This window comes from Symphalangus syndactylus, chromosome 17 (assembly GCF_028878055.3).
Source record: "Symphalangus syndactylus isolate Jambi chromosome 17, NHGRI_mSymSyn1-v2.1_pri, whole genome shotgun sequence".
NCBI classification, from domain to species: domain Eukaryota; kingdom Metazoa; phylum Chordata; class Mammalia; order Primates; family Hylobatidae; genus Symphalangus; species Symphalangus syndactylus.
This window is the reverse complement of record NC_072439.2, coordinates 11,804,840-11,831,506: the sequence shown is the minus strand read 5'-3', so window position 1 is coordinate 11,831,506 and position 26,667 is coordinate 11,804,840. Positions and strand designations below refer to the sequence as shown.

The following is a 26,667-nucleotide window of genomic DNA, read 5'->3' as shown; positions in this document are numbered from 1 at the left end:
TGCTGCTCTGTTGAGGAATTAGAATTAGCGGCCCCTGCCTGGTACCTTGTACCTGGGTGGTGGTTTGGATGCTCATTTTGAAGCCAGGTCTTTTTGTTTAGAGCAGGAGTTGGCAAACTCGCCTGCAACAGCCCAGATAGTGGAGTGGCCCCCCTTATCTGAGGTTTCAGGTACCCCCATCACAGTCCAAAAATAGGCAAGCACCGCACAGTCGGGTATTCCGAGAGAGACCGTGATCACATGCCTTTCGTGACTGTGTTTTATGATTGTTCTGTTCTTAGTTATTATTAGTTATTATTCTCTTACTGTGCCTAATTTACACACTGAACTTCGCCATAGGCATAGATGTGTCGGAAAAACACCCACACGCGGGTCTCAGTACCGCCCGCCGTGTCAGGCTTCCACTGGGGGTCATGGGCCCATTCCCCGCGGGTAGGTGGGGACTTGTGCGTTTTCTCTGTGGACCTCACGGTATCTGTCTCTGCTCAGTGCTGCCCCATGGCCTGAAAGCCACCGTGGATGGCAGTATGTGAACGGGTTCAGCTGTGTGCCCTGTGGCTGGGGTGGCCCTGGCTTAGGTTGTGGCATCTGTGCCTCATGCCCAGCCACCCATAGCTCTCCGTGAGCTGGTTTGGGCCAGTCGGGTGAACAGTGAGTACTGGGTACGGGTGAGACCCTGCCTCAGGCTGAGGGTGCCTGATGCTGCTGGAAAGTCTTCTGTGCGTTCTTCCCTGCGCTGGCTAGGTGGGAAGAGGAGAGCTGACAGCAGCTCCTACAACACGATAGTAGGTAGGGGAGGCCTTCCCGAGACAGCTGGCATGGGGGCAGCCTGCACCCCGGCTCCCAGGGTGGGGGCTCTGCTAGGGTGACATCCCTTGTGGTGAGCTCCAGCTGGGGACTTGCTCTGTCCACCCCCAGGTTGCCAAGGCCAGGCAGCCTCCCGAGGTGGAGACCTGGCCCGGAGAGCCTTGGGCCCTGCGTGCACCCTGCCGCCTGTGTCCGTCCCAGTGACCCGCCTCTGGCCTCTCTCTGCAGTGAAGTACCTGGGGCTGCTGGCCATGTCCAAGATCCTGAAGACCCACCCCAAGTCCGTGCAGTCCCACAAGGACCTCATCCTGCAGTGCCTGGACGACAAGGACGAGTCCATCCGGCTGCGGGCCCTGGACCTGCTCTATGGGATGGTGCGTGCCCTCTGTCTGCCGCCCACCCGCTTGGCCTTAGTTCTCTAAGGGACGTTAAGTGTCAGGTGCAGAGCCACGTGGAATGCATGGAGTCCTCTCACACTCGGCCATCAGCTAGTGTGGTGAGACAGGGCAGAGGGGCGCCAGCCCCGGTCCATGCCTGTCTTCCAAGGCCTGTGTGGACAGGGGGCCGGGGCCAAGCCCACACCTGTCTTTGAGGGCCTGTGTGGAGGGGGCGGGGCCAAGCCCGCAGAACAGACTGTGCTGGGCCAGTTTTTGCTCCCTGGCTGGGGGCCGTGTGCCTCTAACCCAGCCCACATCGCAGGGGCCTGCTGCCTCCCTGGCGTCGATCTGTGAATCCGGCTCCGACTGTGTCCCTGGATTCTGTCTCAGGAGCAGGTGTTGGGTGTCTCACCAAGCAGGCCCCAGGCTGGGTCCGCTCTCACCACTGTCCCCACGCTCTTGCCCAGGTGTCCAAGAAGAACCTGATGGAGATCGTGAAGAAGCTGATGACCCATGTAGACAAGGCAGAGGGCACCACCTACCGTGACGAGCTGCTCACCAAGATCATCGACATCTGCAGCCAGTCCAACTACCAGTACATCACCAACTTTGAGTGGTGCGTCCCACTCCCAGGGGCGCGGCCGGGGGTTCCGCGGCGCCGCTCACTGACCGCCTCTGCCCCCCAGGTACATCAGCATCCTGGTGGAGCTGACCCGGCTGGAGGGCACGCGGCACGGCCACCTCATCGCCGCCCAAATGCTGGACGTGGCCATCCGCGTGAAGGCCATCCGCAAGTTTGCCGTGTCCCAGATGTCTGCGCTTCTTGACAGCGCGCATCTGCTGGCCAGCAGCACCCAGAGGAATGGGATCTGTGAGGTGCTCTACGCTGCTGCCTGGATCTGTGGGGAGTTCTCAGAGTGAGTGCACGCTGGGCCTCTGGGCTGGCAGCTTCTCCAAGCTTCCGATGGGTAGGGACCAGGGACGTGCCTGGCAGATCCTTCCCACTGTCTCCTGTCACCCTGCCGCCCCGGCCGTCTCACAGGTCCGTGGGTTTCCAGCACCTGTCCCCTGACAATGGTCTGGCCCATTCCCCCTTTACAGAGGCGAGTCTGTGCTACTGTGTCTGCTCTCTGCCCTCGGGCATCTGTGGCATTCCCAGGATATTGTAGATCCCGTGGGCACCAGGACTGGGAGGTGGGAGGATCCATGGGGTGGGCTGCAGACGGGGGCTGGCCCCGGGCATCTGCAAGGCTCAGTCCCCGCTGGGCGAGTGGCAGCCCCTCTGAGCCCTGCTTGCTGTAGGTGAGGTGGGAGCTCCGTGTGGCAGTTAGGTGGCCCAGGGAGGCACCTACTCAGCCCTAGCCTGCCTGCGCCAGGCCCCTCTGGGAGCACAAGGGTCTCAGTGCCAGGTTCCAGGTGGGCCACAGGGATGGGTCTTAACGACACTGCCCCTGCCGTCTCCAGGAGCGTCAGGTTCTCTCTGGCCGAGAGGACAGATCACAGCTACCGCTGGGCAGGTTTGGGTCGCCGGGCCTGCCTGGAGGTGGGGATGTGTTGCTGAGACTCATGGTTCTCACAGCAGTCTGGATTTCCAGGCTCTTTTGGAAATTTATGAGATTTGCCTCTATGCCTCACTGCCTCGGGCCCGGCCCCGTCAGCACCACTGGCCGCTACCTGCTTCCCGTCACTGCCACACCGAGCACTCCTCACCCTGGGCCTGCCCCAGCTCAGGAAGGCGCCTGACTTCTGGGATCCCGAAAGGGTCCCCAGCCAACCTGCATCCTGGAGATGAGCACTTCTGTCATTTTCTTTTTTTCCCCTCACCCCGAGACAGTCTTGCTGTCTCCCAAGCTTTGCCCAGGCTGGAGTGCAGTGGTGTGATCTTGGCTCACTGCATCCTCTGCCTCATGGGTTCAAGCGATTCTCCTGCTTCAGCCTTGCGAGTAGCTGAGATTACAGGCGCCTGCCACCAAGCCCAAGCCCGGCAAATTTTTTTGTATTCTTATTAGAGATGGGGTTTCACCATGTTGGCCAGGCTGGTCTCAACTCCTGACCTCGTGATCTGCCTGCCTTGGCCTCCCAAAGTGCTGGGATTATAGGCGTGAGCCACCGCACCCGGCCACTTCTATCATTTTCTTATTGGGAAAAAAGTGGACTGGAAACATATCCAAGTCCCAAGGCATTGTGTCAGATGTCAGTGAGGCGCACCCCCAGGCCCCACTGTCCCGCAGATCAGGGTCGCCTGGTTCCGTTTGCTCCCCGCCCGTCCTGCTCATCCTCCCAGGGCCGGCTGCACAGTCGACCCCGTTGTCCTTTTTCCTCTTCTGACCTTTCTTCCATTCATTGGTTTTGTCATCTCCACATCTCTGTCTTGTTTGTGTTATGGGCTGTTGACGGCCTCTGGTTTCTTCTACTTGGTGTCTCAACCCGTGGAGACCGCTCAGGGAATGGGAAAGGCCCAGAGTCACCTTGTTGGTGACGAGCCCAGGCCTCCTAGGTCCTCACCTGCTGCAGAGGAGCCCCGGGATTGGCATCCTGGGGGCTCACAGTGTTTCCTGCCCTCAGGCATCTGCAAGAACCACACCACACTCTGGAGGCCATGCTGCGGCCCAAAGTCACCACGCTGCCAGGTCACATCCAGGCCGTGTACGTGCAGAACGTGGTCAAGCTGTACGCCTCCATCCTGCAGCAGAAGGAGCAGGCCGGGGAGGCAGAGGGCGCCCAGGCCGTCACCCAGCTCATGGTGGACCGGCTGCCCCAGTTTGTGCAGAGCGCAGACCTGGAGGTGCAGGAGCGGGTAAGGCTGCACTCCATGTTGGGCCGAGCCTCAGGGAGCCCTCAGTGCCTTTCTGTCCAGCGGCGGTCAGGTCGACGGGGCCTCGCTTCCTCTTCCGAAGCCACTCACTGAGATTCCTTTGTTGCCACTTGTGCCAGCTGGGGTTTGGGGTTAGTCAGTGGGACCTGGAGGTCAGCAGGACGGGGGATCCGTCAGTAGGACTGGGGCAGGTCTCTGGGGTGCTGGGTATGTGGGGGTGCTACTCCATAGGAAGAGGTTGTTTCATGTGTGGCGAGACAGCAGGTGTGAGAGCCTGGGGCCGGCTGTGGCTCTTTCTGGTGCCCTGCAGGTGACGTGGGTTCTAGGTTGAGCAGACTGTACACCTGTGCCAGGCGGTGCCCACCACTTCCCAGGTCTCTGGTCTTCTGTTTGTTTTTTGTTTTGTTTTGTATTTTTGAGATGGAGTTTCACTCTTTTTCCCAGGTTGGAGTCAAGTGACACGATCTCAGCTTACAACAACCTCTGCCCACTGGGTTCAAGGGATTCTCCTACCTCAGCCTCCCTAGTAGCTGGGATTGTAGGCACTCGCCACCACACCCGGCTAATTTTTGTATTTTTAGTAAAGATGGAGTTTCACTTTGTTGGCCAGGCTGGTCTCAAAATCCTGACCTCAGGTGATCCACACTCCTCAGCCTCCCAAAGTGTAAGGATTACAGGTGTGAACCATCGCACCTGGCCATCTGCGAGAGAGGTCTGGAGTGGTGTCAGCCCGTCCGATGGCTGAGGAGACCCAGCCTCAAGGCTGCATGGGGCGTGGCCTCGGGCTTCTCTGCGCGGTGGCATTAGCTCGGGGCTGGCCATGATCCTTGGCCCATGGTCACTGTTGGAGCTGCCCAGCCTGGCTGTGTCTGAGTTGGAGCCAGCACAGAGGCGGGGAGCCTGCAGGGGCTGAGGGAGGTGGTGCTTCTGGTGTTGGGGCACAGACCTGATGGGAGGCAGTTCTGCAGTGGGCAGAGCTCCCTGTTGTGCCCCCATCTCTGTTCTGTTTGTGGACCGGTCTCTTTCCGCTGCTTCCTGGCAAGGATGACGACGACGGAGACGGCATGAAGGCTGGGCTCTCTGTGGCTATGTGGCTGTACCAGGGGGCCCACACGTCACTGTGCCAGGGGCAGAGTCACCCCGTGTCCCTGAGGGTGGCTGAGTGGCCTTCCAGGCAGGTGCCAGCGGTGACTCCTGTGTCCCCTGCAGGCGTCCTGCATCCTGCAGCTGGTCAAGCACATCCAGAAGCTTCAGGCCAAGGACGTGCCTGTGGCAGAGGAGGTCAGCGCTCTCTTTGCTGGGGAGCTGAACCCAGTGGCCCCCAAGGCCCAGAAGAAGGTTCCAGTCCCCGAAGGGTAAGGATACGGGGGTGGGGGCATTGCAACCATGGCCCTGACATGGTCCCCTGATGCCTGGAGGCACAGCGGGGTCTCCTGTACCCCTGAACAGCCAGGAGGGTATGGGGCTGATTGGAGGCCTCAGGCAGGTGTACCCCTCACGTGGACTCACCAGGGCTCTCGCTGGTTCTGGGACCTGGCTTGTGCCTGGGGATGCTCCCTGGGAAGTGGGCCTGCTCCGGCCTTGCCATAAAGCTCTGAGGCAGCCTGAGCCGGCCGTGGGGGCCCCACTGTGACCCTGCCGCAGCCTTCCTGGGTCCCTGCGTCCTCTCTAAGGGGCAGTGACACCTGCCTCGCTGGCCCTGTGTGGGTGGCAGGCACCACTGTTTGAGGGATCACATGGCCAGGCACGTGGTGTGCCTGCTCAGGGTGGACGCCTGCAGGAGCGTGCTCGGTCACACACTGCCTTGTGTGACCCTCCTGTCCGGCGCAGCCTGGATCTGGACGCCTGGATCAACGAGCCGCTCTCGGACAGCGAGTCAGAGGACGAGAGGCCCAGGGCTGTCTTCCACGAGGAGGAGCAGCGGCGCCCCAAGCACCGGCCATCCGAGGCGGACGAGGAGGAGCTGGCCCGGGTGAGCGGCTGGCTGCCCCTGGCGGGCCCTCGCCTCCTCCCTCCTGTCCCAGGGAGTCTTTGAGGCAGGTCAGCGGCCTCCGTGGGTCCTGGTCCTGACCCTGGCAGGGAGGCATGGGCGTCCCTGCTTCGCAGAGGGTTAGCGATTCCTTTTCCCCAGTACGTGCTCTTCCCAATTGCGGGCCTTGGTTTCCCTGTTAGTAAAAGCTCAGTGGTGAAAATAGCCAAAGATCCAGCCTTCCCTGGCTGGGTGGCTGGTGGTGGATGTCCACAGAGGGATATCCTGCCCGCTTCTCTCGGGCTCACGCCAAGCCGTGTCCCGCAGCGCCGAGAGGCCCGGAAGCAGGAGCAGGCCAACAACCCTTTCTACATCAAGAGCTCACCGTCGCCACAGAAGGTGAGGCCCATCCCCGGTGCCTATCCCTCAGCACCCTCTACCCTCACTACCCGAGCCCTGTGGCATCCATCTGAGTTTGGGTTCCCTCAGGAAGATCCTGGGAATGGAGCTGGGGCCACACAGTGACTGTGCGGAGCCTTTGAGGGGCGGGCTCCTCCCTGTGGGCCCCATTCTTTCAAGCCTCCCGGCAGGGGGCCCTGTTCCGTGTGCCTGGCAGCCCAGCTGCTGTCCAGCCCTGACCCCACGGTCATGGGCAACCTGCTGCCTCACTTTGGGCGTGAGGCCGCATTACTTTTCTCATCCGAGGAGAAAACAGAATATTCAGGTAGAAGAAATGGACGAGGATTTGCTTCTCCCTGCTCATAGGGCCTGCAGGGCCACTCGCTGACAAGCTTTCCAGCCCTCACTGTCTTTAAGAGTTGGGTCCTCGGGATGCGCTCGCTCACGGTGCTCCTCACGGCCCAGGGCTCTGGCAGGACCTCGGCTCCTTAGGATGTTGGGGCCGCATCACGGGGCCACATCACGCTCCCTGCATCCCCGAGGCTTGTCCTGCACGTGTGTCACCCCTCAGTGCACCGGTAACGCCTGGATGTTGTATTTGCAGCGGTACCAGGACACCCCGGGCGTGGAGCACATTCCTGTGGTGCAGATTGACCTCTCCGTCCCGTTGAAGGTTCCAGGCAAGTGTCTCCATTGTGTCAGCACCGCATTTGTCACACGGGCTGTGGGGTGCTCCTGCCGCCCTCCCCGTGAGACCCTGGGGCGCGGTGCTGAGTGCCTGCCCGCTGCCGGCCCGCAGGGCTGCCCATGTCGGACCAGTACGTGAAGCTGGAGGAGGAGCGGCGGCACCGGCAGAAGCTGGAGAAGGACAAGAGGAGGAAAAAGAGGAAGGAGAAGGAGAAGAAGGGCAAGCGCCGCCACAGCTCGCTGCCCACGGAGAGCGACGAGGACATTGCGCCTGCCCAGCAGGTGGACATCATCACAGAAGAGATGCCTGAGGTCAGCCTCGCCGGGGGCCCGGCCGGGGGGTGTCTGTCTTTCTGCACGTGTGTGTGTCCTGGGGCCCGGCCTGGGGGTGTCTGTCTCTGCACATGTGTGTGTCCTGGGACCCGGCCTGGGGGTGTCTGTCTTTCTGCACGTGTGTGTCCTGGGGCCCGGCCTGGGGGCGTCTGTCTCTGCACGTGTGTGTGTCCTGGGACCCGGCCTGGGGGCGTCTGTCTGCACGTGTGTGTGTGTCCTGGGGCCCGGCCTGGGGGTGTCTGTCTCTGCACGTGTGTGTGTCCTGGGACCCGGCCTGAGGGTGTCTGTCTTTCTGCACGTGTGTGTGTCCTGGGGCCCGGCCTGGGGGCGTCTGTCTCTGCATGTGTGTGTGTCCTGGGGCCCGGCCTGGGGGCGTCTGTCTCTGCACGTGTGTGTGTCCTGGGACCCGGCCTGGGGGCGTCTGTCTGCACGTGTGTGTGTCCTGGGGCCCGACTTGGGGGCGTCTGTCTCTGCACGTGTGTGTGTCCTGGGACCCAGTCTGGGGGTGTCTGTCTTTCTGCACGTGTGTGTGTCCTGGGGCCCGGCCTGGGGGCGTCTGTCTGCACATGTGTGTGTCCTGGGGCCTGGCCTGGGGGCGTCTGTCTGCACGTGTGTGTGTCCTGGGGCCCGGCCTGGGGGCGTCTGTCTCTGCACGTGTGTGTGTCCTGGGGCCCGGCCTGGGGGCGTCTGTCTCTGCACGTGTGTGTGTCCTGGGGCCCGGCCTGGGGGCGTCTGTCTCTGCACGTGTGTGTGTGTCCTGGGGCCCGGCCTGGGGGCGTCTGTCTCTGCACGTGTGTGTGTCCTGGGGCCTGGCCTGGGGGCATCCGTCTTTCCACGTGTGTGTGTGTCCTGGGGCCCGGCCTGGGGGTGTCTGTCTTTCCACGTGTGTGTGTCCTGGGGCCCGGCCTGGGGGCGTCTGTCTTTCCACGTGTGTGTGTCCTGGGGCCCGGCCTGGGGATGTCTGTCTTTCCACATGTGTGTCCTGGGGCCATGCACAGTGGCCTCTCCCTATGGTCTTCCTTGGTGGCCGGGATGAGGCCCTGCCCCAGAGAGCATAGGAGGAGAGGCCTATCTGTCCTCGAGCACACGTCCCCACGCATCTGCCCCGGGGCCAGCAGCTTCAGAGGCAGATGCAGGTTGGCTGCGTCCTGGGGCCCAGCTGCTCTTAGTGCCTGGACACTGAGCGGAGCCTCTGGTGGAGCCGCGTCACTGCCCACCTGTGCATGTGGCCCACGTGGGCATGGCCGTGGTTGTCTCAGGCAGTCCCACTGTGTCCGGGGTAGATGGGGTTCCACCAGGCCACAAGGGCGGGTTCCACTGATGGGGTTCCTCTCTTCCTGTCAGAACGCTCTGCCCAGCGACGAGGATGACAAAGACCCCAACGACCCCTACAGGGCTCTGGACATTGACCTGGATAAGTGAGTCCACATGGGTTCAGGGTGAGGGTGGAGGCCACATGTGGTTGCTTCCCTTCCTCTCGTCCTCCCAGGCGGGGCCGGGCTCTGCAGGGTGGGCAGGCTGGGGTGGGGTGCAGGCAGGCCTTCCCCAGACCACGTCCTCATTGCGCTGCTCTTGGCTGGCCCTCCCAACCAAGACCCTAAGTGTGGGCTCTGAAGTCTCCAGGCCTGGGGTGCTCGGGAGGTCCCCATGCCGTGACAGGGCAGGGTGTGGCCACCACAGACCCTCCCATGGAGCCTCCAGCAGGCCGTGTTGGGCAGATCTATGTCAGGCCATGGCTGGGGCCAGGGGCTGAAGGAGCAGGTCCCGCACTGCCACATGCTTGGACACGGCAGGTCCTGAGTGGTCCTGGGGGGTGGCCAGTGGTGCTGATGTGTGGCCCGGTCATTCCCCCTCCAGGCCGTTAGCCGACAGCGAGAAGCTGCCTATTCAGAAACACAGAAACGCCGAGACCTCAAAATCCCCCGAGAAGGACGTTCCTGTGGTAGAAAAGAAGAGCAAGAAACCCAAGAAGAAAGAGAAAAAGCACAAAGAGAAAGAGAGAGACAAGGAAAAGAAGAAGAAGGAGAAGGAGAAGAAGGTAAGGCTAGCGCCCAGGGCAGCGGCTTTCTCCATTCCCCTCCCTTGCCCTGAACTCCCAGACGGCCTGGAGACAGCGGTGAGCTCAAGGGAAATGGCTGTGGGTGTGAGTCGGGCAGCGAGTGCCAGCCACCTCGCCCTGGCCCGGCGGAGCGAGGACGCGTGGCTTCTGAGGGGAGCTGGCTGTGCACCTGTGTCAGGGGAGACTGAGGAGGACCCAATGATCCCATGGGCAAGCCGTGTCCTTACCCATGTTGGGGGGACATGGTCAGAGCTCGGTGTGGTCCAGACACCACCCTCACGTGCAGCTCCAGAACCGTTTCTGCAGTGTCTGTGTGCAGATTTTCATAGAGAAAGAAATGGATTCTTCAAAGGAGTGCATGTTCGCAGGGCCTGGGGGCCTGTCCACACCCACGTCAGGGGGCCCAGGCAGACATAGGGGCCGCCAGGGGCCTTCTGACTGCTGGAACGGCACACACCCACAGATTTGTCCCCGGCCCTCTTCTGGCAGTGAAAGCCAGAGCCAGCGGGGCTGGCTGAGGACATTGCCATCAGCTCCTGGATTCCCAAGCTCTGCAAGGCCTGGCTAGTCCAGGGCCCTGGGGGCAGTGAGGGCAGCTGGGGCCTCCTTGGCCCTGTTGTCTCCGGCCCCTCTTCCCAGGACCATGCACTGCGTTTGCTGACAGCCTGTCTTGTGGTTTCAGGCTGAGGACCTGGACTTCTGGCTGTCCACCACCCCACCGCCTGCCCCCGCCCCCGCCCCCGCCCCTGTTCCATCCACGGTAAGAGACTGGCAGCTGGCCAGTGCCAGCCTCAGTGTCTCCAGAGGTCGTACCTGGCACTCAGGGAAGAGCCCTGGGTCTCCTGAGGCCCTGTGCTCTTGCAGTCAGCACTGTGCACCTGGGGGACCCAGCACTGAGTGGAGCCGGGGTCACGCTCCCGGGTCCCAGTGGGCCAAGTAGGGGCCAGGGGAATGGGAGGACAGCCAGGGCCTCTGTGCCCACAGGCTGCCTGTCACTCAGAGAGCACTGTGGCCTCTCAGGCGGGCGTGAGGGCCAGCTGAGGGTGTGCGGCATGGAGGCTGCCTGGGGTGCAGTGGAGTGGGGCCCCTCATTGCCCAGCGTGAGCCCTAAGCCCTGGCTCCCTGCAGGAGGAGCTCAGTGTGAACGCTGTCACTGCCCCGAAGGACGAGTATGAGGACGCCAAGACGGAGGTGCAGGGCGAGGAGGACGACGCTGAGGGGCAAGACCAGGACAAGGTGAGGCTGTCACTCCCCCGGGGGCTGTGGAGGGCTGCATGAGCCCCAGCACCCCAACGTGGGGCCGGACACAGCTTCTGCCACCCAGGTCCCAGCGCAGCCCTGCTCTCGCCTTTGCGTTGGCGTTCTCACGGGCCTTTTGTTGTGGTTGTGGTCTTCTGTTTTTTGTTTTTTGTTTGTTTTTGAGACGGAGTCTCGCTCTGTCACCCAGGCTGGAGTGCAGTGGTGCGATCTCGGCTCACTGCAAGCTCCGCCTCCTGGGTTCATGCCATTCTCCTGCCTCAGCCTCCCGAGTAGCTGGGACTACAGGCACCCCCACTGCGCCCGGCTAATTTTTTGTATTTTTAGTAGAGACGGGGTTTCACCGTGGTCTCGATCTCCTGACCTCGTGATCCGCCCACCTCAGCCTCCCAAAGTGCTGGGATTACAGGAGTGAGCCACCGCGCCCGGCCGCCGGTCTTTTGTTTTTTTAATAACCTCCTTATTCACACATGGTTCATAAGTCTAGAGTTTATTCATTTGAAGTATGTATACAGTGGTTTCCCGTATATTCACAGAGTTGTGCAGCCATCATCACTTCTGTCTGGTTCCAGAACTTTCCATCACCCCTAAAGAAGCTCCATTCCCATCAGCTGTTACTTCTCATTCCCTTCCCAGCCCTGGCACCCATGCATCCCCTTTGTTGCCTCTGTGGATCAGTGTGTCCTGGACATTTCATAGAAATGGGGTCATACACTGTGTGGTCTTTTGTGTGTGGCGTCTCACTGAATGTAATGTCCTCAGGGTGCATCCACACTATGCCTTGGGTCAGAGCCTGGTTCCTGTTCGTGGCCGGGTCATGTTCCAGTGTGTGGACAGGCCACCCTCTGCCGGCCCCGTTCCTCCGCGGATGGGCCACACTGTGCTGACCCACTCATCTGTTGATAGCCACTTGGGCCGTTTCCACTTTGTAGTGACACAGCGTGCTGCTTTGAACATTTGCACAGTGTGCGTGGATGTGTGTGTTCCCTCTCGGGTGTGTACATGGGCGTGGGGTTGCTGCGTCAAGTGTGGTGTCCTCACGGGTTTGCCCCTTGTGGCTCCCTGACCGGCGGGGACCGTTCCCTGAGCTGCTTTGGCACTTGCCACCAACCAGGGACGGCCCCAGCCTCCGCTGGGCCAGGTCTGGCCTGAGCTCATCCCGGTAGGCCTGAGGCGTGGCTGGTCGTGCCATCCCACCCAGGCACGTGGGACCCTCAGCCTGAGCAGCCTGGCCTGTGGCCCTGACCTCGCGTTGTGAGGGGGGTGTGCTGGAGCAGCCTGGGAACTGAACCTGATCCTCCTCTTGCTCCAGAAATCTCCCAAGCATAAGAAGAAAAAGCACAAGAAGGAGAAGGAGGAGCGGATCAAAGGCAAGAAGAAGTCCAAGAAGCAGCCTCCGGGCAGCGAGGAGGCGGCGGGGGAGCCGGTGCAGAACGGCGCACCAGAGGAGGAGCAGCTCCCGGTGAGGGGTACTTCAGCGCCCCCGCCCCGTGCCAGGGGTCCTGGCGGGCTACGGGCTGCTCCCCACTCCTGCGGCCTCCGTGCGGGAGAGAACTGAGCAGATTCGAGGAGAAGCTGAGCCTGGTGGGGGCAGGGGCCTGGCCCTGGCCCGCAGCCCCATATTCGGCACCCCCGTGGTGGGCTGTGTGGTCCTGGGAGCTGGGGATCCCTCATCGGCCCCTTTGAAGCCCCTTGCCCCAAGCGTTCTTGGAGTCGTGGTATTCGACCTGGGGTACTGGGCCGCACTGGAGTCTTCATTGGGACAGAGCTCGGGGCCCCGAGGCTGATGCGCCTTCTCTCTTTCCAGCCTGAGTCCAGCTACTCCCTCCTCGCTGAAAATTCCTATGTTAAAATGGTGAGTGGCAGCCGCTCCCTGGGGCAGGGCGGGCCGGCCCACACTCTTTGGCATGGGATTGCGCAGAACCCGGGCTGCCCCCACAGCTCCCGGATGTCGGTGTACCCAGGGCCTGTGATCCCTGGCATTGCTTGGGCAGCACCTCTGGCTTGGGGTAAGGTTGGAGACATGCCCTGAGACTCGGGCTGGCAGGAGGGTCCCTGCCATGCACTCAAAGAGCAGCCATAGGAGGCGCTCAGGCTGCGGCTGGGGGGCGCCCCTCTCCATGCCTTCCTGTGCCCGTGGGACCCCTGCTGCCTCTGTGGTCATTAAGAGGTGGCTGTGCCTGTTCCCTGCGGCGGGCCTGCCTTCCTTGCTAACACTGGCCATGCCCTGCAGGCCTGTGACATCCGGGGCAGTCTGCAGGAGGACAGCCAGGTCACCGTGGCCATCGTGCTGGAGAACCGGAGCAGCAGCATCCTCAAGGGCATGGAGCTGAGCGTGCTGGACTCACTCAATGCCAGGATGGCCCGGCCGCAGGGCTCCTCTGTCCACGACGGCGTCCCCGTGCCTTTCCAGCTGCCCCCAGGTGAGCCCTGCCCCACTCACGGCCTCTCCTGGGGGCTGCGGGAGCGCAGTGGCAGCTGGTGACTGCCCAGATCCGCAGGTTCTTGTTGCTTCCTCCCCATGTCTCTGAGAAGCGTGATGGCCTCGGATGGACCTGGCTAGAGTCCCAAGGGTTGGGCTGGGGGCTGGATTCTGGGGCCTTCCTGGGTTCCACGGTTCCAGTGGCCAAGTCTGCCCTATGAAACAGGGATGGGACCAGGTCCAGGCCAAATTAGGGACCCCAGTAGCCTCTTGTTTCTGCTCCCGTCCCCTGGTGCTCCCTTGGGGCCTGAGCTCAGTTTCCTAATCAGCCACAGAGGACTTGGGGCTGAGGACAGACCTGGAGGCCCCACCCATGCTGAGCCCCAGCTGCGTCTCAGGCCCCACTCCCTCTCGCCCCCGCCAGGCGTCTCCAACGAAGCCCAGTATGTGTTCACCATCCAGAGCATCGTCACGGCGCAGAAGCTCAAGGGGACCCTGTCCTTCATTGCCAAGGTATGCAGGGCTCCACTCGGCATTGGCGAGCCGACTCTACAGGCAGGGGCTCTTCCTGCCCCATCCCAGTGGGTGTCCAGGTGTCCCTAGGGGAAGTGGGCCACCTGCCTGGGGAGCCCTGAGCCCTGAGCTGGGCCCGACTCCCGCCTCAACTTCACCACCTTCACTCCACTGCAGAATGATGAGGGTGCGACCCACGAGAAGCTGGACTTCAGGCTGCACTTCAGCTGCAGCTCCTACTTGATCACCACACCCTGCTACAGGTGGGGCCCAGGCCCACACCCCTGTGTCCCGCACCCCCTCCGCCTCCCCTCTGCCTTGCAGACACCTGTGCCCTGGGGACTGAGGCTTCTGGGCAGGACTTTAGAGACGGATTTGGAGGCGCTGGCTTGTGGCTGGTGCAGGCCAGGCTGCCTGGTGTCTGCGCCAGCTGGGGCTGTGTAGTTGAAGCCACAGGCCGGGCAGCGTCACCCATAGAGGCCCTGGCTCCTGGAAGTCCTGAAGGCTGGAGGGGTGAGACCAAGGAGCCAGCAGGGCGGGCTCCTCCTGAGGCCTCTTCTCGGCACAACTTGGCATGCGGCACCCCCTGCCCCCTGAGTCCTCACAGGCTGTCCTCTGCGTGCCTGCATCCTAGCCTATCCCCCCTAGTCCCTTCCTACAGGACATCCGTCCTTGTCGGAGGAGGGTCCACCCCATGGTTTTAGGCACCTCTGTGACCTCTTTAAAGACAAGTCATTGTCAGTTTCTGGGTGTGAGGGCTTCCACACATGAAAATAAGCCACATCTTACAGGACCCCCAAGACCTCCCGGCCCAGACACACGGGACGGTGTCCAGGCACAGCATGCGTGGCAGGTTTTGTTGGCTTCTGTGCCAGGGAGCCTGAGGATCCCGGCCCCACCGCAGTCAGCCTCCCTGTCTCTCCCACAGTGACGCCTTTGCTAAGTTGCTGGAGTCTGGGGACTTGAGCATGAGCTCAGTCAAAGTCGATGGCATTCGGATGTCCTTCCAGAATCTTCTGGCGAAGATCTGTTTTCACCACCATTTTTCCGGTAAGGAGAGTGAGGGGCTGATGGATTGCACGGGGCTTTCACGCACGCCGCAGCCATCCCGTCCTGTTGGAGCCGGGCCTGTGGCCCTCGCATCCAGACTGACTCCCTTTGGGATCCCAGGTGGCTGGTGGCCCCGAGGCCTGGGAGCTGGTGCGGGGGCTGCATTCCCCACACCCCAGGCCTCCCAGGACCACAACCTGCTCCTACAGGCCTCCTGAACCTGTGGCCAAGGGCAGCCCAGGAAGGTGGCCCCTGCTCTGGGGTTGGGGCTGCAGCCATGCAGTGTCTAGGAAGCCTAACCCCCCCGCCTGCTCTGTTGCAGTTGTGGAGCGAGTGGACTCCTGCGCCTCCATGTACAGCCGCTCCATCCAGGGCCACCACGTCTGCCTCCTGGTGAAAAAGGTGAGCCTTGGGCCGCTGTACACACCCTGGCTCCTGCTGCCTCTCCTGGGGTCATGCCCAGGCCTTCATCCCCAGGGGCGAGCTTTGGGACTTCGAGGGTTCAAAGACAGTGATGGCAGCACTGCAGCCATGAGCCCCTCACCATTCAGCAGCACCAGCCTCTCCCTCAGCAAGACGGGGCTTCCGCCTCCTGCTGCGCTGCTCACCTCAGGCTGACACATGGCTCCGGGGGTCCCACTCCCACTGCACTCCTGCCCCCCACCCCACCCCCGTGCACAAGGCAGCCACGACCCTGGGGTCGGACTCTCCACCTCTCACTGCCGCTCTTCTAGAATGACTCCTCGCTCCCTCCGCTCTGGGCCACCCTCTCCTGAGTACTGCAGGGTGGTTGTCTTCGCAGTGTGTCGACTGCCGAACGCAGTGTGTCGACTGCCGAACGCAGTGTGTGAATGTTTTGTTGAGGGCTTTCGTGTCTATAGATGAGGAGTTGGGTTTTTAGTTTTCTTTTCTGGTGCCTTCTTTGGTTTTGTCATCCAGTGGCCTCATTAGACGCGCAGGAGAGTGTGTCCTCTCTGTTTTGGGACAGACTGTGTGTGATGATGAGTGGCATTTCTTCCTTAGAAAGAAATGTGTATACAGAATTCACCAGAAAACCATCGGGCCTGGGGAGTTCCTTTTCTGCAGGCTTTTAGCTACAAACTCAGTTTTTTGTTTTAACAGTTGTAGGAAGCCCCAAGTTACCGTTTATCTTGGGTGAGTTCGGTAGTTTGTACTTTTCAAAGAATTAGCGTAAGGAATCATCAGTCACTGAGTTGATGTGCGTAGCGGTGCGTGCCGTATTCTCGCTCCTCCTTGTGATGATCCTGGGTCCCTTTCGGTTCTGATGGTCACGGTTTGTGTCTCTTTTTCCTGGTTCTCCTGGGTAGAGGTTTATCCATTTTATTGCACTTTTCTTTTTTTTTTTTTTTGAGACGGAGTCTCGCTCTGTCGCCCATGCTGGAGTGCAGTGGCACAATCTCGGCTCACTGCAAGCTCCGCCTCCCGGGTTCATGCCATTCTGCCTCAGCCTCCCGAGTAGCTGGGACTACAGGCGCCCACCACCACGCCTGGCTAATTTTTTGTATTTTTAGTAGAGACAGGGTTTCACCATGTTAGCCAGGATGGTCTCAATCTTCTGACCACGTGATCCGCCCACCTCAGCCTCCCAAAGTGCTGGGATTACAGGTGTGAGCCACTGCGCCCGGCCTGTCATTGCTGTTCTTTTCATTCCTAATGTTCCAGTTTTCTCCTGGCTCACTGCCTCCCATGAAACACTCACTCCCTGTCGCCTCCCCAGCCCCTGGCACCCCGTATCCTACTTTGTGTCTGTGAATCTGATGACTCTAGGGACCTCCTAGGAGTGGAATCACACGGAATGTATCCTGTGTCTGGCTGCTCTTATTCCGCCTCATGTCCTCAGGGTGCATCCACATTGCAGCCTCTGTCAGGATTCCCTTCCTTTTCACGGCAGAATCATATTTTGTTGTGCGGATGGACCATGCTGTGTGTCCACTCATCCGTCGCTGCTCCCACCTTCTGGCTGTTGTGAATTGTGCTGCTATCAACATTGTTGTTAAACAAATAACTGTTTGAGTCCCTGCCTTCAGTACTTTTGTTTTTTTTATTTTTTTGTTTTTGTATTTGTTTTGGAAACAGTCTTGTTCTGTTGCCCAGGCTAGAGTGCCCTGGAGCAAGGGCTCACCACAACCTCCACCTCCCAGGTTCAAGCAATTCTCCTGCCTCAGCCTCCTGAGTAGCTGGGATTACAGGCACGCGCCACCTCGCCCCACTAATTTTTGTATTTTTAGTAGAGATGGGGTTTTGCCAGGTTGGCCAGACTGATCTGGAACTCCTGACCTCAGGTGATCTGCCTGCCTCGGCCTCCCAAAGTGCTGGGATTGCAGGAGTGAGCCCATTTGTTTTGAATATACACCCGGGAATGTGATTGCTGGGTCCTGTGGTAATTCCATGTTTGAGATTTTGAGGAGCTGCCAGACTGTATTCCTCAGTGCTGCACTGTGTTTCCCACCTGCCGCCATGCAGGAGGCCCTGTTTCTTCACCTGTTGTCATCGTGCTGACAGCAGCCATTGTTTTTTTTTGAGATGGAGTCTCACTCTGTCGCCCAGGCTGGAGTGCAGTGGTGCGATCTCAGCTCACTGCAAGGTCCTCCCGGGTTCAAGCGATTCTCCTGCCTCAGCCTCCTGAGAAGCTGGGATTACAGGTGCCCACCACCACGCCTGGATAATCTTTTTGTCTTCTTAGTAGAGACGGGGTTTCCGGAGTTTCACCATGTTGGTCAGGCTGGTCTCAAACTCCTGATCCGCCTGCCTCAGACTCCCAAAGTGCTAGTATTAGAGGCATGAGTCCCTGCACCCGGCTGATGGCAGCCATTCTGCTGGGCCTGAGGTGGCTGGAGCTGATCTGTTGCTGCTTTTTGGGTGCTGCACGCTTCCTCCCTGCCGAGACTAGCTCTGTTGGGGAGACCCTAACCCAGTGGTGCTAGAGGAATTAAAGACACACACACAGAAATACAGAGGTGAGAATGAAGTGGGAAATCAGGGATCTCACAGTCTTCAGAGCTGAGAGCCCTGAACAGAGATTTACCCACATATTTATTAACAGCAAGCCAGTCATTAGCATTGTTTCTATAAATATTAAATTAACTAAAAGTATCCCTTACGGGAAACGAACGGATGGGCCAAATTAAAGGAATAGATTGGGCTAGTTAACTGCAGCGGGAACACGCCCTTAAGACACAGCTCGCTCATGCTATTGTTTGTGGCTTAAGAATGCCTTTAAGTGGTTTTGCGCCCTGGGCCAGCCAGGTGTTCCTTGCCCTCATTCCCGTCAACCCACAACCTTCCAGCGTGGGCGTTAGGGCCATTATGAACATGTTACAGTGCTGCAGAGATTTTGTTTATGGCCAGTTTTGGGGTCAATTTATGGCCAGATTTTGGGGGCCCTGCTCCCAATACCTCCCCAGCCTGGGCTGCTGCCCCTCACGCCCCTGAGGCTTTGTTCAGATGGGTTCAGGCTGAACCCATCTGAACACATTGCTCTCCTGCCAAGCTCACCACTCTGCCTCGTCCTAGCTGTTCTGCTGTTGAGCCCACACAGGGAGGGTCTATTTTTCAGGTCTGAAATTTCCACTGGGCCCTTCTTGTATCTTCCGTGCCTTTGCTGATGCCCTGGTGATCTGTTGGAGCATTTTCCTAACAGCTACTTTAAAGCTTAGGCCAGCTGGGCATGGTGGTGTGTAACTGTGGTCCCAGCTACTTGGGAGGCTGAGGCAGGAGGATCACTTGAGCCCTGGAGGTCGAGACCAGCCCGGGAACATGGCAAGACCCCAGGTCTACAAAAATTTAAAAAAATTAGCCAGTACTAAGAAATTAGTACAGTGAGCCTGTAGTCCCTACTACTTGGGAGGCTGGGGTGGGAGGATCTCTTGAGCCCAGGAGTTCAAGGCTACGGTGAGCCCTGATTGTGCCACTGCACTCCAGCCTGGGCAACAGAGTGAGACTCCAAAAAAAAAAAAAAAAAAAAACACTTGTGTCAGAGAGTCCTAGTGTCCGTCCACCTTGGTGCGCTGACGGCCTTGGTGTTGGGGTCTGCACGTTGGGGTCTTTGTGTTGGTTTCTGCCAATGGCCTTGGCATTGGTGCCTTGGTGTTGGAGTCTGAGTGTTGGTGCCTTGGCGTTGGGGTCTGGGTGTTGGGGTCTGAGTGTTGGTGTCTTGGCGTTGGGGTGTGGGTGTTGGAGTCTGGGTGTTGGGGTCTGAGTGTTGGTGTCTTGGCGTTGGGGTCTGGGTGTTGGAGTCTGGGTGTTGGGGTCTGAGTGTTGGTGCCTTGGTGCTGGGGTCTGGGTGTTGGAGTCTGGGTGTTGGGGTCTGAGTGTTGGTGCCTTGGTGTTGGGGTCTGGGTGCTGGAGTCTGGGTGTTGGGGTCTGAGTGTTGGTATCTTGGCGTTGGGGTCTGGGTGTTGGGGTCTGAGTGTTGGTGTCTTGGCGTTGGGGTCTGGGTGTTGGTGCCTTGGCGTTGGGGTCTGGGTGTTGGAGTCTGGGTGTTGGGGTCTGAGTGTTGGTGCCTTGGCGTTGGGGTCTGGGTGTTGGAGTCTTGGAGTTGGTGCCTCAGCGTTGGGGTCTGGGTGTTGGTGTCTTGGTGTTGGTATCTGCTCACGGCCTTGGTGTTGGGGTCTTGGCACTGGGGTCTTGGCATTGGTGCTTCAGCATTAGGGTCTGGGTGTTGGTGCCTTGGTGTTTGGTCTGCCGATGGCCTTGGCATTGGTGCCTTGGTGTTGGCATCTGGGTGATATGATCTTGGCACTGGGGTCTACCGACGGCCTTGCCATTAGTGCCTTGGCACTGGTGTCTTGGTGTTGGTGCCTTGGCGCTGGGTTCTTGGCACTGGGGTCTGCCGAGGGCCTCTCTGTATGAGTGGATTCTCCTGGTCATTTTCCGTGGAGTCCTGTGAGCCTCTGGGCCTTGTTCCATCCTCTGGAAGACGTGGGTGGTCAGTTCCCAGCTGCAAGTCCCCCCTGCCGTCTGGGGACTGTGGCCCCAAGCGCACCACCACCTGCCCAGCCTCTCCTCTCAGTGCTGCCTCTTGTCCCTGGCCTTGGCACCCGGCAGCGGCCTCTGGACTCAGTGCCTTTGGTTGCTCTTTGGGAAAGGATCCGCAGCATGGGGTGAGCCTAGCAGATCGTGAGCAGCTTCACGGGGTGGCTTTCCCCACGCACCTCCCTCTCTGGGGGCTCTGGTTACCCCACTCCGCTGGCTTCTTCCACAGTCGCTTCTGGGGCCCAGTGGCAGGAGGGCGGAAGGACAGACAGTGCTCAACTGTCTGCTAGCTCAGGAGCTCTTCGGATTCTGGTCTTCGTCCCCGGCTGTCTCTGGCTGCCTCAGGGCTCTCAGGTGCCGGCTCCCACTTCTGTGTAGGCCGGAGCCCCTCCCACCGGAGACCCAGGTGCCGTGGACCGCTCCCTCACCCGAGCCCTTCCCATTTTTTTTTTTAATAATTAACAAATTCGTAAAATCAAAAGGACAACACATATAGCTGTGAGGCAATATTTGCACATAGTATTTTTGTTTGTTTGTTTTTTAATTTTTTTGAGGTAGACTCTCACTCTTATCGCCCAGGCTGGAGTGCAGTGGTGCAAACACGGCTCACTGCAACTTCAACCTCCTGGGCTCAAGCAATCCTCCCGCCTCAGCCTCCCGCATAGCTGGGACCACAGGCATGAGCCACCCGGCCTGGCTTGCATGTACTTTTATTTATTTTTGAGATGGAGTTTTGCTCGTTGCCCAGGCTGGAGTGTGGTGGAATGATCTCAGCTCACATGCAAACTCCACCCGCTGGGTTCAAGAGAGTCTCCTGCTTCAGCCTCCCAAGTAGCTGGGATTACAGGTGTCCTGCCACCATGCCCGGCAAATTTTTTATTTTTATTTATTTTATTTTATTTATTTATTTATTTGAGACAGTCTCACTCTGTCCGCCAGGCTGGAGTGCAGTGGCGTGATCTCGGCTCACTGCAAGGTCCACCTCCCGGGTTCACGCTATTCTCCTGCCTCAGCCTCCCAAGTAGCTGGGACTACAGGCGCCCACCACCACACCCGGCTAATTTTTCGTATTTTTTAGTAGAGATGGGGTTTCACCGTGTTAGCCAGGATGGTCTTGATCTCCTGACCTCGTGATCTGCCCCCCTCAGCCTCCCGAAGTGCTGGGATTACAGGCGTGAGCCACCGTACCCGGCCATTTTTTGTATTTTTAGTAGAGACGGTTTCACCATATTGACCAGGCTGGTTTCAAACTCCTGACCTCAGGTGATCCACCCACCTTGGCCTCCCAAAATGCTGGGATTACAGATTTGAGCCACCGTGCCTGGCCCCTGCACATACTTTTAAAAATATCAATCTTTTTCCTTACACAGGGTGAGAACTCCGTCTCCGTCGACGGGAAGTGCAGTGACTCCACGCTACTGAGCAGCTTGTTAGAAGAGATGAAGGCGACACTGGCCAAGTGTTAAGAGCTGCCTGCGAGCCCCGCACCACCCCGCGGAGCACGCGCCCAGGGGCCGCAGCCCTGACGTGTCTCGCCTCTCCTCGGTTGTGTGTACTGTACCCAAGCCTGAGTGTTAATTTAACTCCATGTTGTCCGCCGTGTAGACATCCGAGGTCATATGTTGCGTTGAATTATCTGACCATCCTTTTTTACTGTGACTCTTCCCACTCTCTTTGGCAAGAAGTCCCCTTCTCGTCCCCAAACCAGCAAGGGACTCCCCCACCTGGGTCTGTGCCCTGCCCCGTGCTGGGGGCTGAGTCCTTGAATGTGGCTTCAGGGGCTCCTGTCCTGGGCCAGGGCCTGTTGGGCACCACGTGAGGGGCACTTGGTGGACAGGGTGGGGCTGACGTGGCCTCCTCTGGGGTTGCCTGCTTTTGACCCAAAGGTCCTGACGGTGGCGTCTGGGGAAGGGGAAGGAAGGGCCGCTGTCGCCAAGGTTTTCTCTCCCAGAACCCACAGTGGGAAAGCGGTCTTGCCAGGCGTTGTCCATCGTCAGTGTGCTCGTGGGCTGGTGGCTGGGTCCTGGGATCCCAGGCCACGTGCCAGCCAGGCTGTGGGCGCGGCGGGGCCAGGGACGCCAAAGAGAGGTTGCGGTCAGAACCATGGACGGGATGGGATGAGGTCTCTCTGCCACCATTCTTCCTGGTCAGCAGAAGTGCATCTCGGCAGGCTTGGGTTTGGGGTGGGGGTGTGTGGTCGCATCCCCTGCTTGCCACTGTGCGCACCAAGGTTTCCCAGCACCCTTAGGAAGGCCCGGGCAGGACCTGGAAGCACTGGACCCGGGCTGTTCTCCTGTGTTGAAGGAGTGTGCCCAGTGCCCTTGGGCAGGACCTGTGAGAGCCACCTCACAGGCAGAGCCCCCACCAGGCAGGGCAAGGAGACTCCACTCACACCCCATGGCCAGCGTGGGCACAGGACTGACCCTTCTTCAGAGATAATGACATTTTATCTTTTCCTTTTGATGAAAACTGTCACTTTAGCATGTAATCTATTACAGAATCCCATGCAGTGATTCTAGGATTTGAAATTGTATGATGTGTTACATAAGAATTTGCTATCGACATTCCCGTATAAAGAAGAGAGAGACATATCACGCTGCTGTCATGATTTTGTGTCAAGATGATCCAATAAAGTTGTAAAACAGGCATTTCCACATGGGGTCTTCTGCCTGGCCTGGGTCATGCGGCGCTGCAGGACTAGAGCCTCTGCGCCTCAGCTCATGGGCCCCTGGGAGGTGGCCTCGGTCCCCAGCACCATCCAGGCCTGGGGCTCGGGCAGTCACAGGCCAGGGAATCCCCCACCCCATGGTGGCCTCAGTCCCCAGCATCTCCACCCAAGGCCGTGCAGGGGAGCAGGTGCCCACTCTCCCTCCCCTTCTCCAGGAGCCCCCCGGAGCAGGGGCAGATCCAGAATTGAGAAGTGTGGAAGAGCAGCCACCCCGCCCCCAGGTGAATTTGCCTCCTTTTCACCAGCCTTACACTTTGAAGACGGGAGCCTCGAGCAAGGTGACGCTGGGTCAGTGAAGGGAAGCCCCTGTCCACTCTAACCCAAGACGCGGCCATGGTGGTGGACGTTGGGTGGCAGGGGGCTCAAGAGCAGCACAGACGGGACCCCAGCCCCGGCCCACACCAGCATCCTTTCTAGAAGACCATGCCTTGAAAGCACCTGCCGCGAGCCTCTTGTTATCTAAACACGCTCGCCGGCCTCAGAAGAAGCATCCTTCACAGCCAGGACCCGGCACCATCACTCCTGACGCTGTCCCCAGTGGCCACTACCACGTTCTCCCCCGACATGCGTGTGGCTCCCATGGCCCACGGAGCCTAGGAGGCTCTCGGTCACCTTCCCACATGCCGCTCCTGACCTCAGCAAATGTGCCCGGGCACCCCTCCTGTGACGGGAGCCTGAGGCGGCCACAAGACAGTGCATGGGACCCATTGTGGCAGCAACAGTGTGCTCGAGGATGTTCTCGCCGGTGTTCTGCAGCCGCCCCAATGCCGGAGCAAAGGGACGCTCGAGGAAGCAAAGAGACCGGCAGGAGGCAAGGAGACCACCGGGCTGAGGTCGCCCGAGTGAGAATGGGACTTGGAGCTGCACCGCCGCACAGATGGAACACGAATCCCTCCCTCCTGTGTGTCAGGCTCCGTCAGCCAGGGTCAGGCAGTTGTGGCCCTGACTCTGGCCATTATGCCACGCCTGTCACTGCCACAGATGAGACAGACCACAGTTCCTGTGTTCCTTGGCTCGGGTCTGATGTACATGACCGCAACACCTAAACGCACTAGTGCTGGCCCTGGTCTCAACCACGCTGTGGCCTCGCTTTGGGTGGAAGAATCCAGGCGTTCTGTGGGCTTGTGTGAGCCTACCCACGTGCGCTCAGGTGGGCCACGGCCCCACACCTAGGAGTCCGGGGACACTCCCTGAGGCCCTGTGAGTGTGGCTCCGAGTCGGTCCCCCATGGCTGTGGACCCGAGGCCAGGACCTGCCCTGCTCTGTCTGGGACCTTTAGGCCTCCCCAGAAGCCCACCTCCAGCCTCTAGAGGCTTCCCCCTGCCCCGACAAGAACTCTTCTGCAAAGAGAAACATCAGGGACTTTAATCATCACATCCCGCAGCTCTGCGGACCTGCGCACAGCCCACCCCCATTCCCTCCCTCTTGCCTCCCGGCCCTGGCCAGCTCCGCTGTGTCCGGGGGTGGAGGGGGGGTCCTGAGGCAGCAGCAGCCCAGCTCCAGAGGGACAGGCGGGGGCTGTCCAGCGGAGTCCCCGCCCCCACGTTGCCCTGGGGCAGGCCCAGCTGCCGTCAGTGCTGCTTGAGACACTCGGCAGCATCTTCCAAGGTCAGGTTGGCCTGGTGTGGGGACTCCAGACACCTTAAGGCTGGCGATACCAGGCTGTGGGGAGACGAGGCTGCCTCAGCTCTCCACGTCCCTCACCCCCTGCCTCCCTGGGGGTCTTTGCTGGGGGGCCCCAGGCCTCTTCTCCCAGTTGGGATGTGTGGTCCTATGTGTGGCCACATCCACGACACCCGCGTGCCTGGGATTTCAGAAGGGTGTGGGGGCCGCGGCACGCTGGTGTTGGCTTAGGAGCACCCCGTCTCCCGAGGCCTCCCTTCTCTGAGTCACTCACAAGGCTGGGGTGGCTCTGTGTGTCCCAGGCCAGGAGAAGGAGGAGGAGCGTGATTTGTTCATGAAAACCACCACATGGGTGTGGTTGCAGAGGTGACATCCAGCAGGTGTCCCAGGTATAGGGAGAGCCCCACCTGCGGTGCCCCCCTCCTCTCTCCCTTTACCCCCTCCCCCTGAAGGCCAGGTCAGGGCGGCCTTACCTCATGCTCGTGTCCTGTCTGAAAGGCAATGTGGGGCAGTCAGCCTCTCCATGGGGCACCCTTAACCATTGTAGGGAACCCTCCCAGGCTCTGGCCACAGACCTGGGATGGGCGGAACCAGACCCTATGGGGACCCTTTAGGCAGGATGCCCCCCTCCAGCTGAGGGTTGAAGACCTTTGAGGGAGAAATGGGCTGCAGCCGCCTCCTGTGCAGAGCTGGGTTGAGGTTCCACCTCCTCAGGAACCCCTCTAGGACGTGGGAGCTGAGGGAGCCAGCCTGTGCCCTACACATACTCACCCACGAGGTGCTGACATACGCACACTGCCTGTGTGCGGTTTGAGGAGGGGACTTACTTGTGCCAGTTATGTCTACAAGGACAGTAGGTTTGGACTCAGGAGGCCGAGTGGCCGTCGCCAGTGTTCCCTCCCAGGCCCAGGTGAGCTTGCTGCCACCCGAAGACCCCGCTCACATGTAGTTCAGGAGGCCCTGGACAGCTGACTCCCACTGCTCCGAGGACCTGTGGGACGCAGGCTTGGAAATGGTGCGCCCCTGAACCCCCGGCCCCGCCCTACCCTGATGATGAGGGCCAGGTGGAAGGCGGGGAACCCCCTCCAAGGAGAGCCTGGGACCCCAGGGACAGCAGGGCCCTGGCACGGGTGGGTGTGATGCCTGAGCCCTACTCGCAGTTATAGCCAAAGCAGGTGACGTGTGAGTCTGTGCAGTCGTTGCAGGAGATGGTCTCGTACTGGAAGATGCCTGAAACACATGACAGCCGCCAGGGCTCCCCTCGGCCTCCAGGGCCCCAAGCTGCCGCCGGCACGCCCCTCAGCCTGGACGGAGTCTCGCTTACCACAGTGGTGCTGACAGTCGATGCGGCCTGTGTGAGGGCAGGACAGCGCCATCTTACCAGGCCCAGCCTTGTCCCCAGTCCTGCCTCCTCCCAACCCTCCAAAGCCTCAGGGCCTGTCCCTCGCCACTGGTGCCCAGGCTCACCTGGTTTTCATGTATATGTGTCCATGGCCCGGAGGGAAGGGGTCCCCAGGTTGACCCCCAGCGTGGGATGGAGCAAACTTCAGGGGAGGGCAGTGGCAATACACCCAGCCCCTCTGGGGGCTACTTAGGGGAGGTCCCCGTGGGGTGATGGCATTGATCCTTCAGGTGCTGGGCTGGGTCCCTCCCTGGAGAGCTGCCCTCCTCCCCAGCTGCCCGGTGCCAGGTGCCCTGTTCACATCACTCCTGCCTCAGCCAAGCCCCTGGGTCTCCGAGGCTCTGGGCAACACCTCCCTCCTCTGAAGCCTTATTTGCTCACTTTCGATGATGGCGTTCTGGATGAGGTGCACCTGCTCGCGGAAGATGTTTCGCAGCTCGTTGGGGAAATACCCTGAGGAGTCGAGGCAGGAGAAGGTTAGGCTCAGGCGGTGGGCGGGGTGTCCTGAGGTGGGGGGGGCCCCGCCTCGGTTTCGCGCCCCTTACCCGGGAAGTACATCTTCCCCTGGTACAGCTGATCCATCATCTGGTACACTGCTGTCGCCACTTGGTCCAGCTTCTCCCGGGCTGCGGGCAGGAGAAGCCAGGTGACCGGCCTGCCCGGGGGTCTCGCTGGGGGGTAGTCGGGACTGGGCTGGGCTCCGGCACTCACTGATCTCGGCGGGGATGGCCAGGTGCAGCTCCTTCATCGTGTCGTCGCTCCAGTCGGTGAGCAGCACCCCTGACACTGGGATGTCGCCCACCCACCAGGACTTGAAGTTCACATGGTTGCGGTAGAAGGAGAACTTCTCGGAGAAGTTGCTGTGGCAGTGCAGACAGCCGTGGGCCAGCGCCGCCGTCAGTCCCACCAGGCACAGCAGCAGGGCCATGCCCGTCCCGGCCTGCCGCAGGCCAACCAACGGCGCTGCTCGCGCCACACCCCTCAGCCGCGCACCAACCAACGGCCCGCACTGGGGCACTAGGCCGTGTCTCCTCCCCCCGCGCCCCACCAGCGCAGGCCCCGCCCCCTCCCAGACCCAGCCCCGCCTCCGTCCTCAGCCTACTACTGACGGCGCCGGTTCCGCCTCCAGGCCCCGCCCACGACCCGCCCCTCAGAAGACTCCGCCACCGGGTGGGCCCCGCCCCCAGGCCGCGCCCTACACATGCGCCAATGGCCCGTGCCCGCTCCTCGG

General features: G+C 60.3%; 2 protein-coding genes across 11 annotated transcripts in view; one reads left to right on the top strand and one right to left on the bottom strand.

The window, feature by feature from the left end:
• The window catches only part of AP3D1 (adaptor related protein complex 3 subunit delta 1), a 49,942-nt gene extending 27,611 nt beyond the window's left edge, over nucleotides 1-22,331 (top strand). The window contains exons 12-32 of one of the 4 annotated variants that reach the window (XM_055248672.2): nucleotides 1,036-1,181; nucleotides 1,652-1,800; nucleotides 1,871-2,101; nucleotides 3,750-3,981; nucleotides 5,209-5,354; nucleotides 5,830-5,971; nucleotides 6,296-6,367; nucleotides 6,972-7,047; nucleotides 7,167-7,366; nucleotides 8,732-8,805; nucleotides 9,245-9,425; nucleotides 10,129-10,206; nucleotides 10,575-10,682; nucleotides 12,016-12,165; nucleotides 12,511-12,558; nucleotides 12,937-13,126; nucleotides 13,550-13,638; nucleotides 13,816-13,901; nucleotides 14,567-14,688; nucleotides 15,011-15,090; nucleotides 21,054-22,331. In XM_055248672.2, the coding sequence (XP_055104647.2) occupies nucleotides 1,036-1,181; nucleotides 1,652-1,800; nucleotides 1,871-2,101; nucleotides 3,750-3,981; nucleotides 5,209-5,354; nucleotides 5,830-5,971; nucleotides 6,296-6,367; nucleotides 6,972-7,047; nucleotides 7,167-7,366; nucleotides 8,732-8,805; nucleotides 9,245-9,425; nucleotides 10,129-10,206; nucleotides 10,575-10,682; nucleotides 12,016-12,165; nucleotides 12,511-12,558; nucleotides 12,937-13,126; nucleotides 13,550-13,638; nucleotides 13,816-13,901; nucleotides 14,567-14,688; nucleotides 15,011-15,090; nucleotides 21,054-21,149 (2,696 nt within the window). In that variant the 3' untranslated portion in view covers nucleotides 21,150-22,331. Of the gene's footprint in view, nucleotides 1-1,035; nucleotides 1,182-1,651; nucleotides 1,801-1,870; nucleotides 2,102-3,749; nucleotides 3,982-5,208; nucleotides 5,355-5,829; nucleotides 5,972-6,295; nucleotides 6,368-6,971; nucleotides 7,048-7,166; nucleotides 7,367-8,731; nucleotides 8,806-9,244; nucleotides 9,432-10,128; nucleotides 10,207-10,574; nucleotides 10,683-12,015; nucleotides 12,166-12,510; nucleotides 12,559-12,936; nucleotides 13,127-13,549; nucleotides 13,639-13,815; nucleotides 13,902-14,566; nucleotides 14,689-15,010; nucleotides 15,091-21,053 lie in introns of all 4 variants that reach the window. The other 3 variants (XM_055248673.2, XM_063620615.1, XM_055248674.2) reach the window with 3 other exon arrangements.
• Nucleotides 22,332-23,755: 1,424 nt separating this feature from the next.
• IZUMO4 (IZUMO family member 4) lies at nucleotides 23,756-26,595 on the bottom strand. Of its 7 annotated transcripts, none has more exons than XM_055247046.2 (10): nucleotides 26,148-26,595; nucleotides 25,982-26,062; nucleotides 25,818-25,889; nucleotides 25,359-25,385; nucleotides 25,189-25,264; nucleotides 24,978-25,025; nucleotides 24,862-24,876; nucleotides 24,508-24,525; nucleotides 24,309-24,362; nucleotides 23,756-24,073 (listed from the first exon to the last, which is right to left on the bottom strand). In XM_055247046.2, the coding sequence occupies exons 1-10, from the start codon at nucleotides 26,362-26,364 to the stop codon at nucleotides 23,983-23,985; spliced, it is 699 nt and encodes a 232-aa protein (XP_055103021.1). In that variant the 5' UTR covers nucleotides 26,365-26,595; the 3' UTR covers nucleotides 23,756-23,982. The 7 variants fall into 7 exon arrangements, 5 of the variants coding, with proteins under 5 accessions (XP_055103021.1, XP_055103017.1, XP_055103019.1 ...); XM_055247042.2 differs by having other exon boundaries at nucleotides 24,309-24,323; XM_055247044.2 differs by lacking the exon at nucleotides 24,309-24,362.
• Between the last annotated feature and the right edge of the window lie 72 nt (nucleotides 26,596-26,667).

What these genes read in the sequence shown, in the direction of transcription:
- IZUMO4 (XM_055247046.2), bottom strand. Translation starts at nt 26,364, where the DNA reads ATGGCCCTGCTGCTGTGCCTGGTGGGACTGACGGCGGCGCTGGCCCAC. An exon ending in GGGGAAGATGTACTTCCCGG is followed by an intron (nt 25,890 to 25,981) that starts GTAAGGGGCGCG and finishes TCGACTCCTCAG; the next exon opens with GGTATTTCCCCAACGAGCTG. An exon ending in CACAGAGCCACCCCAGCCTT is followed by an intron (nt 24,074 to 24,308) that starts GTGAGTGACTCA and finishes GTCTCCCCACAG; the next exon opens with CCTGGTATCGCCAGCCTTAA.